At 43.7% G+C, this 17,330-nt stretch overlaps 2 protein-coding genes across 2 annotated transcripts; both read left to right on the top strand.

Annotated features, from left to right (window-relative positions):
• Positions 1-283: 283 nt before the first annotated feature.
• Positions 284-8,108, top strand: smg8 (SMG8 nonsense mediated mRNA decay factor). Its single transcript, XM_037687834.1, has 5 exons — positions 284-948; positions 1,641-2,544; positions 2,679-2,824; positions 5,282-6,160; positions 7,856-8,108. Exons 1-5 carry the CDS (start codon positions 322-324, stop codon positions 8,066-8,068), a joined length of 2,769 nt encoding a protein of 922 aa, XP_037543762.1. The 5' UTR covers positions 284-321; the 3' UTR covers positions 8,069-8,108.
• Positions 8,109-10,835: 2,727 nt separating this feature from the next.
• kcnj15 (potassium inwardly rectifying channel subfamily J member 15) lies at positions 10,836-15,358 on the top strand. Its single transcript, XM_037687847.1, has 2 exons — positions 10,836-11,052; positions 14,068-15,358. Exon 2 carries the CDS (start codon positions 14,138-14,140, stop codon positions 15,146-15,148), a length of 1,011 nt encoding a protein of 336 aa, XP_037543775.1. The 5' UTR covers positions 10,836-11,052; positions 14,068-14,137; the 3' UTR covers positions 15,149-15,358.
• The last annotated feature ends 1,972 nt before the right edge of the window (positions 15,359-17,330 follow it).

The raw sequence follows: 17,330 nt of genomic DNA, 5'->3' as shown, positions 1-17,330 counted from the left end.
TTGAAGCTGTATTAAATGCAAAAACAAAAAAGTCTTACTCCATGAGCAAAATATCCAGAAATGTGTAAATAAGTTTAAAATACAGAAGACAAAAAAGCAAATATTGTTTTAATTTGACCTAATTCTCCCTTTATCGCCCGTTTTTAATGTTGTACTTAAATTTAGATTGTTACAAAGTGTACTCTAACTTAAATTTTATTTGTTTATCTATCCAAAGAAGTAAAAGCTCCGCTGCTGTTACACGGACACTTTATAATGACGGACCGGAAACGTGTTGGGAAATAGGTGCGCCGCTGTTTTTGTTCCTCCCTGTTTTCCACCATGAAGGAAGCCAGCATGTCGCTGCCGGTGAGTGTCGCGGCTCTTCTTCAGGCGGAGCTCCGGGAGGAGGACGCTGCTCACCGGGACGACGGCCTCTGCGTCGTCGGTATTTTCGGTAAAAGCAGCACGCAGCCCGGACCCGTGAAGGAGGCTCTCATCAACACCTTGGCGGACAAACACATCTTCTCGCTGCTCGGTGGAGCGGAGGACGACGACTCGACGGACAGCCACATTCAGGCCTTCTACAACCAGGAGAACCGGGTTCTGTACCTGCAGCTCTCCTCCGTGTCCGACAGCCTGCAGCTGCTGCGGGCCTGTCAGTCTCTGAACGCCGGGGTCAGCCACTCGGACGCCCACGACTTCTGGAAAGGCCTGGACCGCCATCACTGCCTCCACCTGTTCTTCATGTTCTCGGTGTGTCACGTCCTCCTGCTGGTCCACCCCAGCCAGACCTTCGACGTGACCTACGACCGTCTCTTCAGAGCCCTGGACGCCCTGCGGCAGAAGGTGCTGCCTCTGGTCCGGGCCGCCATCAAGGACTGCCCGGTGTCCAAAGAGTGGAAGCTGAACTGCAGACCCTGTCCTCCACGGCTCCTCTTCGTCTTCCAGATGAACGCCTCTCTTAAGGTCTGCTTTTTATTAAATCCTCCTAAATTAAATTGGAAACATGAGTACAGATTAGAGACGAGCTTGATGGTAAACAAAAATTAATTAAAAATTAAGTACTTTGTGTGGAATCCCACTTTTACACTCAGCTTTTATTCTACAGCAGTGATGATTTTTGAAAGTTATTTAGGATTGGTTAATAATAGTTTGCAAATATTTATTATTTAAAGACTAATTTAAATGTACTGTACTTGTATAACAAATTTCTATCTTATCAAGACGCTCAAAGTGCTTTACACAACAATCTGTGAACTCATTTACCCGTTCATGCAGCACTCTACTACATTTCTACAAATAATAATCAGAGCTTTATCACATTCATGCACCGATGGGAAACACATCGGGGGCAATGAGGGGCTCAGTGTCTTGCTCAGGGACACTTCGGCATGTGATTACTGGTGAAATCAAACCCCCAACTCTTGCATTGGAAGGTTAGCTGCTTCAAACTAAGAAGACTAGAATGAACATATATAAATAGTATTTGCTTGCCTTTAAAACTAAAAGACTTTAAAGGGAAGTTTGGACTTGTTAGAGAATTGGGTTGATCTTTTTTTTAATATAAAGCAACAGTAAATATCACACATTCTGACGTTACATAAACGGTGACTTCCTTGGTTTTGTGAAAGTCACTTCTTCTGTTTGGTTTCTCACAGGTCTTCACAAATGGTTCTGAGGCTGGAGGAAACCCAGACAAACTCAAAAAACACTCGCCCAGAAGGCGGCTCCAGCACGCCCTGGAGGACCAGATCTATCGGATCTTCCGTAAGAGCAGAGTTCTGACCAACCAGAGCAGTAACTGTTTGTTCACCGTGCCCGCCAACCAGGCGTTTGTGTACGTGATACCAGCAGCAGACAAGGACCCGGTGAGCACTTTGCTCGACCAGCTGCGGTCCAACTGTATTCTCTCTGAACAAGATACCACAGTGCCGGTGTCGGGGCCAAGACGCTACCAGCAGACCCGACGGTCGGCCCGGCAGGCCACCTGCGGTGGAGATTTGATCGGCTCGTTGGGGGGCAGTCAGCTGGTTGATTGCAGCTTGAAGGAGTTCCTTTGGCAGCACGTTGATCTGGTGCTGACCAAAAAGGGCTTCGACGACAGCGTTGGCCGCAACCCGCAGCCGTCACACTTTGAGCTGCCGACCTACATCAAGTGGGTCCAGGTCGCTTCCAAACTCTTTCAGGTTCTGATTACAAACACAGACGAGGAACTAGCTGAGCTGGCAACGAAAGTGCAAAGCCAGGCGAAGATTTTAGACGGTTTTCTTGATGCTGACACAAAGTTTTCAGAGAACAGGTGCCAAAAAGCTCTGCCGCTGGCTCACAGCGCCTACCAGTCCAACCTCCCGCACAACTACACCACAACGGTGCACAAAAACCAGCTGGCCCAGGCCCTGCGGGTCTACAGCCAGCACGCACGCGGTGTGGCTTTCCAGCGCTACGCTGTGCAGCTTCATGAGGACTGCTACAAGTTCTGGAGCAACGGCCACCAGCTGTGTGAGGAGAGGAGTCTGACGGATCAACACTGCGTTCATAAGTTCCACCTCCTGCCTCAGCCAGGTGAGCAGCTCGTTATCTCCTCGGCAAACATCCATGGAGTAACACTAAAATATATATTTTAATGAAGTCTCTGAAGTTTCAGAAACGCCTCCTCTTCTCCACAAAACAATAGTTGTTATGTGCGATTTCTGCAGGAGAGAAGCTGGACTTGGATCACAACCCACCCATCATGAACCACAACAGCAGGGGGCGCTCTACCAGCTCCTGTAACTGTGGCCGGAAACAGGCTCCTCGCGAGGATCCGTTTGACATCCAGGCTGCAAATTACGATTTCTACCAGGTCAGAACCAGGAGGAGCAGTAAACACGCAGCTTTGTCTGCGTTATTCTAACTTCTTACACACCTGGTCACCTGTTCATAAGAGACTACGGCTGAGGTTTTAGCTTTATCAGAGTCAGAGGTTCTTTATTGTCATTCGCACCTCATGTGGTACATGTGGTGGAGCGAAATTATGTACACAGGGTCCCAGTTACATCCAATAATAAAATGTAACAGAAAAACAGTAATAACATCTAAGATATGAACTAAGAAAAACATCAACTAAATATACACTAAGCACTAATAGCATAAAAACATTACGTCGAACATCAGCACAAACATGAACATGAGTCTGTGTGAGCAGATGTGCACGCATGAACACATCAACATGAAACAGATCAGCAGCAACATTGAAACAGATCAGCAGCAACATGATGTAATTTTTTCACAGTGATTATTCTGGTTAGAGATTCATGAGTCTAACAGCCTCAGGGTAGAAGCTGTTCCTCAGTCTAGTGGTTCTACACTTAATGCTCCTCAACCTCCTTCCTGAGGGGAGCGGGGCAAAAAGTGTGTGTGCTGGGTGAGTGGGGTCCTTCATGATGCAGGTAGCCCTCTTCCTTCATCTGGAGGTGTAAATGTCTGTGATGGTGGGGAGACTGACTCCGACAGACTTCTGTGCAGCCTTCACCACTCTCTGCAAAGCTTTTTTTTCTGCAGCTGTGCAGCCTCCATGCCACACGTTGAGGCTGGAGCACAGGATGCTCTCCACTGCACACCTGTAGAAGGAGGTGTGGACTGAGCTTCCCAGACCAGCTCATCTCAGCCGTCTGAGGAAGTAGAGTCTCTGATGAGCTTTCTTGATCAGGCTGGTGGTGATGTTGCTCCAGCTGAAGTTGTCATTCATGTGGACACCCAAGTACTTGTAGCTGGAGACCACTTCCACTGCAGATCCTCTTATGTTCAGGGGGGTGTAGGTGTTTTTGTTCCTTATGAAGTCCACAATCATCTCCTTTGTCTTCTTCACGATGATGTGAAGGTTATTCTCTTTGCACCAGCACTCCAGGTGTTCCACCTCCTGCCTGTAGCTGGACTCATCATTGTTTGTGATGCATCCCACCACCGCTGTATCATCTGCAAACTTTACAATGTGACAGCCTGGATGGGTAGCTGCACAATCATACGTGAGCAGAGTAAACAGGAGGGGGCTAAACACACATCCCTGAGGAGACCAGTGCTGAGGGTTATGGTGGAGGAGGAGAGGTTGTGGATCCTTGCTAACTGTGAGCTTTTTCATAGAAATAAAGTAAATTAATTTAATTTTAAAACTTTAAAACCTGTTAGACTTGTTTCCAACCATTTGAAGGTAAACACTTGGTAATCTAAGAGTGACATACAGTAGTCCCTTGTTGATTGCGGGGGTTACCCCCCCCCCCCCCCAAATAAGTGAAAATCTGCGAAGTAGCAACGTTATATTTATTTTAGTATTTATATTTTAAGGCGTTAGAAACACTTCCCACACTCTTTCTCTAAATTCTTAAACCTACACATACACACAGTACTGTCTATGTAGCTACTAAATTTTACTCACCAGCTCGACAGAACAGCAGCTCTCTGTTCTGCTCCGACTTGGTTCTATTTCAGCGGACCTACCCTGCAGGTTCTGGTCGGCTCTCTGGCTCGGGGTAGTGGCGATGGGCTCCAGAGGGAGCGCCAAACCTACGGTGGCATGTGTCCCCACTCGGAAGTCCTCGTGGGCTGGCTAGCAGCTCTCAGATTTGCCGAAGGGTTTGGAGGTCCGGTTCTGGTCCAGTTCCCGGTGGGTTCTGTGCTGCTCTCTGCATCTGCTGGGCGCCGAAGTCAATGTGAATAAGGACTGAACTTTTTCCGACCAGATCAAAACTTTTTTCCCTCTTCATATTTCAGAAGAAGACAACAGGGCTCTGTTGGCTTTTGGGAAATGTATTCCTTATGAGTGTACATAATGTAGTCCTTATACAGTGTAGGCTCATTGAGAGAAAGCTACAAAATGGTGGCGCCTGTCCAAAGTATTTTATTTTGTTGTTAACTTTTTACTGTACAGTATCCAGTACTGTCCCAATCACGTGAGTAATTTTAAAGTTGAGAGTCATGTGTCCTGTACAATCTTACTTTGAAAAACCGCAAATCCGTGAAGTAGCAAGGGATTACAGGTTAGCTTCTTTTAAAAAGATCAATTTGATTTACAGACTTGTATCCTAAAGGCCTCAAAGGTTAATCAACTGGATCCACTGATTGTTCTCTGAAAGTTTTATTAAAGTCTATCCAGTGATTCACGAGATATTTTGCTAACAAACAGGATACACAGACACGGTCAAAAACATTCCTGCCTGCCTTTCACCGCTCGCCGCAGACGATTAAAACGAGTCGAGACTCGTAAAATAATCCACAACACGTGTCGCTCTGCACCGTCCTTGAATACTTTTACTTTGTTGAACAGATGCTGGAGGAGAAATGCTGCGGGAAGCTGGAGAGGATCCAGTTTCCGGTGTTCCAGCCCAGCACTCCTGACCCGGCGCCAGCCTCCAACCAGACCCAGCGGCTCCCAACCGAGACGTCGGGCGAAGCCGAGAGGCTGAAGGAGCCGAGCACCGCCCAGAGCCACACGCCGGGAGACACCAGTCTCAGCCTGGCTCTCAGTCTGGGTCAGTCCACCGACAGCCTGGGGCCGTACGGGGACGGAGAGGGATCTGAAAACCAAGTCCAGCCTAAGAGGCCGAGCCTCATTGATCGCCAGCCCTCCACTGTGGAGTACCTCCCAGGTATGATGCACTCCAGCTGCCCCAAAGGCCTCCTCCCCAAGTTCTCCAGCTGGTCTCTGCTCAAACTGGGCCCAGCAAAGTCCTACAACTGCCACACGGGCCTGGAGCAGTCGGGTTTTCTCCCTGGCTCCTCCTTCCTTCTACCGTGGGATTTGGTGATTCGCTCTAGATCAGAGGAAGATACAGGACTAACAGAGTCTTTGGATGGGGGCCCATCGTCATGGCCGGCCCCCAACAAGAACCTTGTTGGAAAGCGAGGCAGCACCGGGGATCTGGGCAGGAGTCGCAGGAGGGACGACATGGCTCGGGTCTTTGTGGGGTTCGAGTATGAAGACGGCAGGGGCCGACGCTTCATTAGCAGCGGGCCCGATAAAATCGTAAAGGTGCTGGGGCCAGGGGGCGCCAAAGACCCCGCCACCAGGGTGCTGAACACCGACATGCCGCTTTACGTCCCGTCTTCGTCGCAGGGTCGAGGCTTGAAGCCGCACTTCGCTCAGCTGGCACGTCTTTTTATTGTCGTGCCCGACGCTCCGCTGGAGATCACCCTCAACCCCCAGGTGAGCAGCCGAGTCCAGAATTTACTGAAGAAATTAAAAACCCTCTGAGGTCAGCCTGAGTTGTTGCTGCTGCCTGGTCATCATGTTTCCTTTTGATTTAGATATTTCTGCAGCCAGTCAGTGAAGTGTTGATCAAAACTTCCTGTCGGTGTTTTCAGCGCTGCAGATGTGACCGGATGGATCGTTTTTGTCTCTTCATCCCCGTTTATTTACAGACGGGCCTTAAACAGTTTTTCTGTACAAAACAATGAAAAGCTTATTTTTATTATAAGAAACGGCAGAAAACGGCTTTTTTTATCGCATAAATTCAATTCAGTTTATTTATATAGCGCCAAGTCACAACAGAAGTCGTGTCAGGGCACTGAACAGAAACATTTATATATAAAAATAATAATTTAACATTATTTATGTGAGGAGCAGCTTTGAATTTAACTCCATCACAGACTCTCATCTTGAGCAAGAATGAAGGCGGCAGTGGAAAGGAAAAACTCCCTCATGAGGAAGAAACCTTTAGCAGAACCAGGCTCAGGACAAGCGTCCATCTGCTTTAACCAGCTGGGTTTGAGAGGAACAGGAAGGAGGAACAGATACACAATGGCAGGTCAAGAATCACATGTTGAGATAGAAATGGTATCAAATTAAAATTATTCAATTTAGCAAATAATTTAAGGAAATGAGGTCACTTGGTCCTCCAGTAGTCTAAGCCTATAGCAGCATAACAAGCCAACCCTAACTATAGGATTTATCATAAAGGAAAGTTTTAATCCCAGTCTTAAAACTGGACAATGTGTCAGCCTCATGGACAGAAACTGGAACTTGGTTCCACAAGAGAGAAGCCTGATAACTGGAAGATCTTTTTCCCCTTCTGCTCTTGGAAACTCTAGGAACCACGAATAAGCCTGCAGTCTGAGAGTGAAGTGCTCTGTTAGAAAAATATGGAACAATAAGATCTGTAATATAAGATGGAGCTAGGTTGTTGAGAGCTTTGTAGGTTAGAAGTAAGATTTTGAATTCAGTTCTGAATTTGACAGAGAGCCAATGGAGAGAAGCTAAAACTGGAGAGAGATGATCTCTACCAGTAACTCCAGTTAAGACTTTGGCAGCAGCATTTTGGGTTAACATAAAAAACATATTTTAACATAGAAAATGGACATGAATAGTGGCACTAATTGGGTTCCGTAATGTAAAATTTATTAAAAACTTTTTAGAAGAAAATAACCTGATTTTATTAAAATCTGTTGATTGTCCAGTAATAACTCCACAAACTGCAACTCTACAATCAAAACCCAGAGACTAATGTTCTTCACCTTCTTGCCTTAAGTTCTATAAACATCTACATTTTATTTTAGAGAGAGGTTTTCTTTTCATCTGATTTTAATTTCAGATTATTTCTTGTTGACATGCGAAATGATGTTTTTAATCATAATGCGGTGGAAGCCATCTTGTGTCATTGGTTGGTGACTGCAGCTGATTGAAGGTGTTTTCTGAACCTTTAGGCCCGAGTGTTGCACACAGAAATAACAGACTGTAACGAGTTTAACTTGTGACACAAGAGTTTACTTTTATTAGTTTTTTCAATCATTTTGAGGGATTTGTGTCTGAGAGGCAGGTCTATCCTCCTGCAGCTTCAAGATCCAACAGATATGCAGCATTTTATGAAAGATTAAATGTAAAAACTCTGCGTGGTGTTTTCAGGTCCAGCCCGGTCCTCCTCCATGCCCAGTCTTCCATACGGAGCAGCCGGAGGTCGTGTTGCCGCCTGACGGCTTCTGGGTTCTACGGTTCCCTTACTCCTACGCTACAGAGCGCGGCCCCTGTTTCCCCCCCAAGGAGAACCAACCCCTGAACAACTTCAAGGTGCTGCGAGGCATCCTGAGGGCCGCCACAGCCAACCCGCCACCGCCGTGAACGCCTGAAGATGTCAGGTGCACCAATAATCAAATCAGTCAGCGTTTGTTTTGGTTCTCGGAACCAGAAAATTCACATCTGGAGCTCCGAGAAGCGTTAAAGCTATACTTTTAATTCAGGTTTTAACCTTCTCTGTAAAACCAGCTCATCTGTTTGCACATCATGAGAATCACTGATCAGAGAACTGGTCTTTGTGGCGCCTCATAAACAAATGTACAGCGCTGGTCTTTAAATCAGATTTCACACTTTTCATCAAAGTTTTATGTTTATTCTCAACATCGAAGCACAGATTTGATATGTTCAGATGGCAGTAACTTAAACCCTGAGGAAGAGCACCTTTCTGAGAAGACGGGGATTTATTGAGTTTGTACACAAAAAAGACAGTTTCTGATTCAAGTTTAAACAGACGGACTGAAGGTGCAGGTTTTATCACCTGAAGTGAATGAATTTATGATTCATCAGCTGATTGTTTTGGTTTGTGAACTTATTTTTAGCAACAAACAAAAAACAGGAACTTATTTTAAGTTTGTTTGTTATATAAACAAAGTTATTTGTATATTTTTTTGTTGGCAAACATTGTTTATTGAGTCAGTGGAGGCTTTTAATGGATTGTTGTAGTAACACAGGTTGGGCAGCAGGGGGTGCTGTGGGTTTATATTGTGGTCATTCCTGTTTACTTGTTGCAGCACTTATAACCAAACAGTTAATTTAACTTGGTTTGAGGCCTTAAGTTTCCATCAGAATTTAGATTTTTATGTCTTACGGGCTGATCTGTCAGATGTATAAATTATGTTTTCAGTTCATCTCCTGTATTTTTGAAGATTTGCTTATAATGTCCAGAGATATATAATCACTGTAAAATTGAACTTAATTTTACTGTCTCGACTTGTTTTGTTTAAAAGACTATAAAACAACAGTCTTTTGTTTATCTTGTTAATAGATGTGGTATTTTATGTGTGAAAACTAGAAGGCACGAGGCGATGAACTGCTGATCTTGTAGCCAGATAAAACCTTCACCCTCAGGAATGTGGACTGTGAGGTTAATAACAAAACTAAGAAGGATTCCAGGTCAAACATTGTTAAAGGAACAGACGCCGTCCACGTCAGGACGTTTTCACAGTTCGTTCATCGGCTGACGCTTCTTCACTTCCCTGTCCTGTTCAGCTTGCGTGCTCACACATCTTACAAAAACAGCTGAGACGAGGTTTCGGCTGTTTTTGCTGTTAGCTAAAACTCATCCAGAGCTTCAGTTCGCCTCTGCTTTGTTATTAATTACTCGACAGCGCTTCCTTAAAACAATACACGACATTAAAACATAAAACCCTGATCATATGTAAAACACGGTGGTGGTAGAATCATGGTTTGGTTCTTTCCTTCATGTGGACCAGCATAGCCAGAAACTATATCCTGAATTTACACCTTTAGTTTAAAATATGTCTGTGTCACAAGAAAAGCAATAATAGAAGAAAAGTGAATATAATTTGTAGCAATGATTAAAGTCTTAAGCAGACGTATTGTTGAACAAGATGGATTTCTACACCAGTTTTACATGCAGCTAAAAATAAGGTTAAAAAAAATCCACAGCTACTTACAAAATCAGCCGAAGCAGCATATTTTAAAAGAACTAGACGGAAAACTCAGTAAAAGCAGTGTGAACGCCGAGTGCTGAAAAAGCTGAAACCGTGATATTAAAGTTAAAACTAGCGTACCAGAGGGTGCAATGAGCAGAAACAAGCTAAAAGCAGAGCTGCTAAGCATAACTAAAAAGAGCTAGAAAAATGCTCAAGCTAAAATTAGCAAAACGATGCTAAAAACTTAAAGGAGCAGAAACAACAAAACAGATGCTACAATCAGCAAAACAGTAGCTAAAATGAGCAAATGGGTCTGAAATTTGGCAAAACTAGCTAAAATTAATAAAGCTAGCTAAATCATACAAAACAAAAGAAGCAGAACTGTAGCTAAAATTTTCTATACTGATTCTATTAGGTGAATTATTAATAAAAGTAGCAAACCGATTCTAATTTTGACTAAACTGTAGCTAAACTTAGCAAAATTTCAGCTCAAAGCTTAAAGGCACACAGTGCAAGCTAAAAGGAAGGTAGCTAAAAGCTAAAATTAGCACAAGAAGATAATAGAGCAAGTATTCCAAAGCAAGTGAATTGTGTTTTAAGAAGTTACTTGTGGGAAATTTCAATTAAAACTGTTAAATCTTTTTTGAAAAGTATAAAATTAACAAAAGCCGAACAAGTCCTGATAGACCTGAGTGTTTCTGATATATAAACGATTAAAGTAGCTGAAAGTCTGCAGAAGCACGTTGAGTCCAAAGGGAAGAACAAGCAGGAAAACAAAGTTGTGAATGCCGACTCAGCATAAATAGTTTAAGATGATTTTAATGTGAGAGGAGCTGAGAAGCAGAAAAGTACACGAGGAAAACAGATTATTGATTAAAAACAGTGTTTCGTTGTATTATTGCTTAATATTGTCACAATTGTTAAAATAAATACACCTTTTCTGTCTAATTAGATTCCTTTTATTCACTTAGACGTTTTTAGCTCGAGCAGAAATCGGTGCAACAAAATTTCCACAAGGTTCTGAGTCTCCACTTTAATTTGACCTTAATTCAGACGATGGTTTCATTTGACTCCGAACACGTTCAGAGTTCATTCTGTCCTTCAGACGCGAACCAGAAGCTGTAAATCTGGGTGTGTGTTTGAAGCAACAACAACCATGGCGCGTGTCGCTCCCACCTGCGAGCAGGTGAGGGAGGGAGGATAAAGAGCCGTCCGCCGTGCAGATCAGAGTTTACAGCTTTTGTGCCTTAACCCCGTTTTACCTCGAACTCCTTTGTTGTTCGGAGCGGACAAAAGGAGAAAGGAGGACCCTGGACTGGATGTTCTCCAGCTTCACCTTACAGATTTGACATCATGACACAAATGAGGGCGAACACCTGAGGCTGCTCAGCAAGACGCCACCGCCGGATGAAGGTACGCTGAAAACTGATAAATTAATAATTACTAAATGTTCCAGCTTCCCTTAATGTTTCACTGTGAGGTTAACCAGCAGACACGTTGGCGTGAAATATTTCATTTTGAGTTGATTTCTCTGCCTGTGTTCGTTTCTCTTGAGGATTTAACTTATTTAAAATCTAATATTTGTTGTTTTTATAGGTTGAACTTTGACTCAGTTTCCTGTGTTTTCACACACTTTTCATTATTTCACTGTTAAAAAGGTTAAGATGCACAATGATGCAAGTTCAGATAACTAGGATTTGCTGATGTTATTAAGACTTTATAACGTTTAAGAAGAAGTGACTTTAGTTCAACCCTGAAGGTTTTGTGTGACAAAAATTAAAATAATAATTTACAGCTTTAATGCTTCTGCCACAGTAGCTGCATCCGTCCACTCATACGTCCATCTTTTCTTTGTGCACAACAAAAAAGAGGCTCAAAAGAAAGCTAAAATTAGATCATCTCTTGGGAAAAACATTTGATTCTTGTTTTTTTTATTATTATTTTTAAAGGTCATCCTGTTTTCCTGTCAAAACTGCAGCTTTAATCTCGTCCGAGGCCGAAAACTTAATGATCAACCTCGAATCGAGCACCGCCGGCTCGATAAATTCAAGTTGACTGTCAGGGTTGTCTAAGGAGGAGAATTCATACGTAATGGTTTTGCTTTGGGGGTAATTTAACTTGCAGATTGATTTAATGATGATTTAAACCAACACAAATTCAGCTGAGAAAGCACCAAAATAGATCAAAGTGAAGCTTTTAGGCCACAGCCTGGGTTTACTTCAGTTTGAGAGACGGTCTGTAAAACGTCCAAAGACCCATAAATCTGCTAACATCCAACATGATGCACCCTATAGTTGTGATAACGTCACACATTTTATGCCTTTGTCTCCTCAAGAGTCACTCCTAAATGTAGGATTTGTATTATTAGGTTAATCCCACTTTAGGTGAGACCTGAAATTAAATGAAAACAACAAACAAACTCGTCAATCAACCAAAATGTGTCATAAAACGTCATAAAACCGACGATCTCGTCGTCTGCATTCCTGTCGGAGTTTGTGCACGTTTTTTCCAGGGAGTTAAGGCTTTGGGTTTATGAGTGAAGCTTAAAGATCATGTCTTCTAAAGGCAAAATAAAAATAAATACGTTTTATATTAATGAATCTAATTAGTTTTTGTTAATAAGTTCAGAAATGAGTGAGAATCAGCAGCTTTGAGGCGCTTTAATTTATTTTCTTGTTCGTTCTCGAGTCGGTCCCTCGGGGTCGCAGGAAGCTGGTGTCCATTTCCAAGTGGACAGAAGAGACACAATGGACATGTTCATCACAGGGACACACAAACAGACGTCCATGCATGCGCGCCATGTTAATGTAACATGACGTGGGCGTGTTTGGACAGTGGGATAAATCCAGAACTCCTGGAGAAAACCAACACATGACCCAAAAACAGGCAAACCAGAAGGACCAGAGTGTTTAAACCCAGATCCTGCTCACTGTGAGGAAACCAGCTGTTCTCATGTTTAGCTCCTCATTGTTGTATTTCTTTACAACTGAGCTTATATGAAACTTAACCAGTGACCTCAAATTTATGTCTTAAGCGTTAATTTTTAACGCTGCTTACCTGTTAACTAAAAACTACTCAAGGTCACAGCCTCATGAGACTGGATCACATGATCACAGCCGAGTACAAACCAGTCATTAATAAGCAGGCACCTTCAAAAAAACCATTAATCTCGGTACATTACTCTGACGTGACATTGTTTTCATGCAAAAGTTTAAGGCCGCCCATTGATTCCAAGGAGCTAAACTTGGCCATGTCAAAGTCAAAGTTTCTTTATTGTCATTCGCACCACATGTGGTACATGTGGTGGAACGAAATTGTGTACACAGGGTCCCAGTTACATCCAACAGAAGTATAAATTATAACGAAAAATAGTAATAAGATCTAAGAAATGAACTAAGAATATACTAAGCACTAGAAGTATAAAAACAATACGCCAACAGTGTCTTTTGTCCTCATGTTGTCGTCGTTTAGTACAAGGACTTTACTGGAAACGAGTGTAAAAAGGAAAAACAACTTTCAAAGACCTTCTGAAAAACCTCTAAACAATTACAAGAAAGCCTTGGCCCTTGGCGTTCTAGTTTAAAGAGATGAAGGATGACCTCACACATGAAACACAAGAGACACGGGCCAAATCTCGTCCCCCAAGACAATAATTTAAATGTAAAATATTTATCTCTTCTAATAAAAATTAAAAAACAACAACTGATAAATACGTAATTTAGTATAGACTTCTCTTGCCAGCTGGGTAACTTTGAAGCCAGAACGAAGGCTGGATCATTCTGTCGTTATTGATTCTGATGTGGAAAGAGCAACAGAACGTCAAACGAGACAGATCCAACTCTTGTTCATGAACATGCAACCAAGAAAATCTCCCGTGTCTGACTCAAGTTAATGTATCGGCTGAAAGTGGCCCGTGGCTCGGACAAAGTTTTGAATTTTTGGCTCCTTTTGGTAACGGAGTTCAACACCCCTACGGAGTTTACATGTTCCCCCCATGTTTGACTGGTGTTCTTTGGGTTAGGCAGGACTGAAGAGTGGATGAGAGTCTGTACATGAGGGTGAGGGTAAACAGAAATACGTGTTTAGCTTTGCGCTCATGGTAATAACGCCAAGGTCATGGGTGGGGCGGCTGTGGCTGAGTGGTTAGAGCAGTCGTCCTCCAATGGGAGAGTTGGGGGTTCGATTCCACCAGCAGTCATATGCTGAAGTGTCCCTGGGCAAGACACCGAACCCCTCGTTGCCTCCGATGTGCGTCCCATCGGTGTATGAACGTGATGAAGCTCTGATCTTTGTATAGATCTAGTAGAGTGCTGTATGAATGGGTGAATGAGGGCACAGATTGTTGTAAAGTACTTTGAGTATCTTGCTAAGATAGAAAGGTGATGTATAAGTACAGTCCATTTACCTTTTTGTGTTTTTTTTTCCCAGCTTTTTTTTATCTGCAATGCCAAAGTAAACCTTCAGAAGTCTAAGCCAGTTTTTGTTGAACCAGAGCAACATGACCCACAAGAAGTCAGAGGTCCAGAGAAGGATCGTGTCCAAGGATGGTCACAACAACGTTCAGATCGACAACGTGGAGGGCATGGTCAAGCTGTACCTGCACGACATCTGGACCACCGTGGTGGACATGAAGTGGCGCTACAAGCTCACTCTGTTTGCCTCCACCTTCATCATGACCTGGTTCATCTTCGGGGTCGTCTTTTACCTAATCGGTTTGGGAAATGGGGACTACGATGTCGGGCTGAACGCCACGCACACGCCCTGCGTGATGAACGTGGAGACGCTCACCGGAGCCTTTCTGTTCTCTCTGGAGTCGCAGACCACCATTGGTTATGGCTTCCGCTGCATTTCTGAAGAGTGTCCTCTGGCCATCTTCACGCTGGTGGCCCAGCTCGTCATCACTGGCCTGGCGGAGATCTTTGTCACGGGTGCTTTTCTGGCCAAACTGGCTCGACCCAAGAAGCGAGCGGAAACCATAAAGTTCAGCCAGTTTGCAGTGATCTGTCGGCACCAAGGGAAGCTGTGTTTGATGGTGAGGGTGGCCAACATGAGGAAAAGTCTCCTGATCCAATGCCAGCTGACAGGAAAGCTGTTTCACTCCAACGTGACGGAGGAAGGTGAGAAGACCCAAATCCACCAGAGCTCCGTTGACTTCTACATGGATTCCAGTGAAGAATGCCCCTTCCTAATCCTCCCGCTCACCTTCTACCACGTCATCGACGAGCACAGCCCGCTGGCAGGACTGACGGCAGACACTCTGCGCAGTCGAGACTTTGAGCTGCTCGTCACCCTCAACGCCACCATGGAGTCGACCGCAGCCACGTGCCAGAGCCGCACCTCCTACATCCCTCAGGAGATCCTGTGGGGTTACGAGTTCAAACCGGTGCTGTTCAGCACCGAAAACGGGCGATTTGTGGTCGATTTCAACTTTTTCGACCAAGTGCAAGTGAGCAACGACGCAGACCTCCAGAGCAGCAAGACAGAGAAACTACAACTGGGTCAAGACTAAGAAGAAACGATGAAAGCAGTTGGTTTGACCGTACGGACACTCGACCGTAGTGTTCGTTTATGAGCGTGTTCAATCATTCATCACAGCAGACGCCCCTCGTTCTGTTTTCAATCACGTAGTAAAAAGTGATTTGGTCCTTTTTGTTCGTAGCTACTACAAATCAGATTGTCACTAGAAAACAATCTCTACACTGTTTTTATAAAAAGATTTCTATCTTAGTCCAACAAAGTTCAGTCAGGTCCTCCGGACGGTTTCTATTTTGGTTGAAACGTTTCGTCCTTCATCCAAAGGACTTCATAAGTCCAAGGAGCCATAACAAACTCAGTCCCATAAGGATTTTTTTTAATCTGGATTATTGAGCATGAACTTTGGGGAGTGGTGGCGCAGAGGTTAGAGAAGGTGGACCTGTGATCATAAGGTCGCCAGTTCAACTCCCAGTACCGACAACATCAAAAATGTGGGTGGGATAAAATGTGGGTGGGATAGGTGAAGCACCCACACCTGCCTCCATCCTCATTTGCCCCACTCTGGGCCCTTGAGCAAGACCCTTAACCCCCACCATCTGCTCCCCCGGGCACCCCAGATAGCAGCTCTCTGCTCCACACAGAGGGCTGTGGTAGCTCGGTGGTCTAGTGGTTGTGTCAGGAAGGGCATCCAGCGTTTAATAATTCTTCGTGCGACTTGGTTCGCTGTGGCGACTCCTCAGGAAGGGAGCAGCCGAAAGAAGAAGAAGATTTGAGCATGAACTTTGTTGTTTTGAACCACTTTGACCATGGCTACCTCAGAGGAGTCGACAGAGGAGAGGGTGGACTCCAGAAACCAGCTTATCACCATAAAAGTGGTTGACCCACTTTGTGAGTAAGCCGCTTACGGGACTGAGTTTGTTGTGGCTCCTCAGACTGATGAAGTCCTTTGGATTAAGGACGAAACGTTTCAACAAAACAGAAACCGTCCAGATGACCTGACTTGACTTTGTTGGTTTTTTTTTACCTGGATTACTGAGCATGAACTTTGATCTCTATCTTAGGTTGAAAGGTATGAATCTGTCTGCAGGTGTGCTTACAGATGTAGGTTTGTTTCAGGAGAGTCTTGTAGATTGTGCTAATAAAACAGTGGCTGTACACGGGGTCTGTATTGTGCAGGGGGACAAGGTGAATTGATTTTGTGTGAATAAAATTTACTATTTGTTCCAAAGGTGTAGTGTGTAAAAATAAATCTGCTTTGACAGGTTTGTGGAAACTCCCAGCCCCGTCACGTTTGGTTGATTGTTGCTGTTTGTAATTCCTCCTCCAGCGGACAAACCCGAGCCATCGAGTCGAGTTCTTCGTAAGCTCGTCGGACAAATGGAAGCGGTTTCATCCAGACAACCTGCCAAAAGATGAGACTGTAGTTGGCACGAACTGATAACCATAAATGTTTTGAAGATAACGTGAAATCAGTGAAGTGCCATTTGCTTTATGATAATAAAACATGTATCTTAATGTATGTGCATGTATCTTATCTCTTAGTATCTTAAAGCTCGTCTGAGTGAAGAGCACTTATGACATTTTGAATGTTGTGGGTTTTTTGTGTAACCAATAGGGCTTTGGAGCACTGTGCAGGAATAAAAATCAGATGTAAGAACACAGTAATGTATGTTAACCTCCTGAAGGACAAAGCAGATTCAGCCAGCAGCACTTTTTGTTGTTGCTGTCCCCGTTTGTTGTGGCAACATTGTGCAGCAGCTCGAGAGCTTGCACTGGATGAGGGTATAAAGTCCAAACAATCTGGGGCCTAAAGTTTAAATTAAAAAACATGTATATTGTCACAACCTATTATCAATAAAAACCTTAACTATGGTAAATTGGTATGACATGAATCCACTTTAAAATTCAACATCAGTTTGTCACATATTGGTAAAATAATCTATAAGTTGGAGCGAAGCCATCAGAGTTCTACAACCATAAAGATACTTTCATTTATTGGAGTCACTTCTAGTTTATTTTTGGTTTGCAAGGAGCCAAATGTTCTTTTAATTCTTTCAAGTGGTTTTGAGCAACAATTTCTGAAGGAGCAGCGGAGGCTTCTAATGGAAACATCGAGTTTCTTGAGTTGTTGTTTTGTAGTTATTATATTTTTTTAAATAAGGGGCATGCATATATATATATATATATATATATATATATATATATATATATATATA

Source organism: Nematolebias whitei, chromosome 14 (genome assembly GCF_014905685.2).
Source record: "Nematolebias whitei isolate Nwh7 chromosome 14, NemWhi1, whole genome shotgun sequence".
Taxonomy (NCBI): domain Eukaryota; kingdom Metazoa; phylum Chordata; class Actinopteri; order Cyprinodontiformes; family Rivulidae; genus Nematolebias; species Nematolebias whitei.
This window is presented reverse-complemented; position numbering and strand designations above follow the sequence as displayed.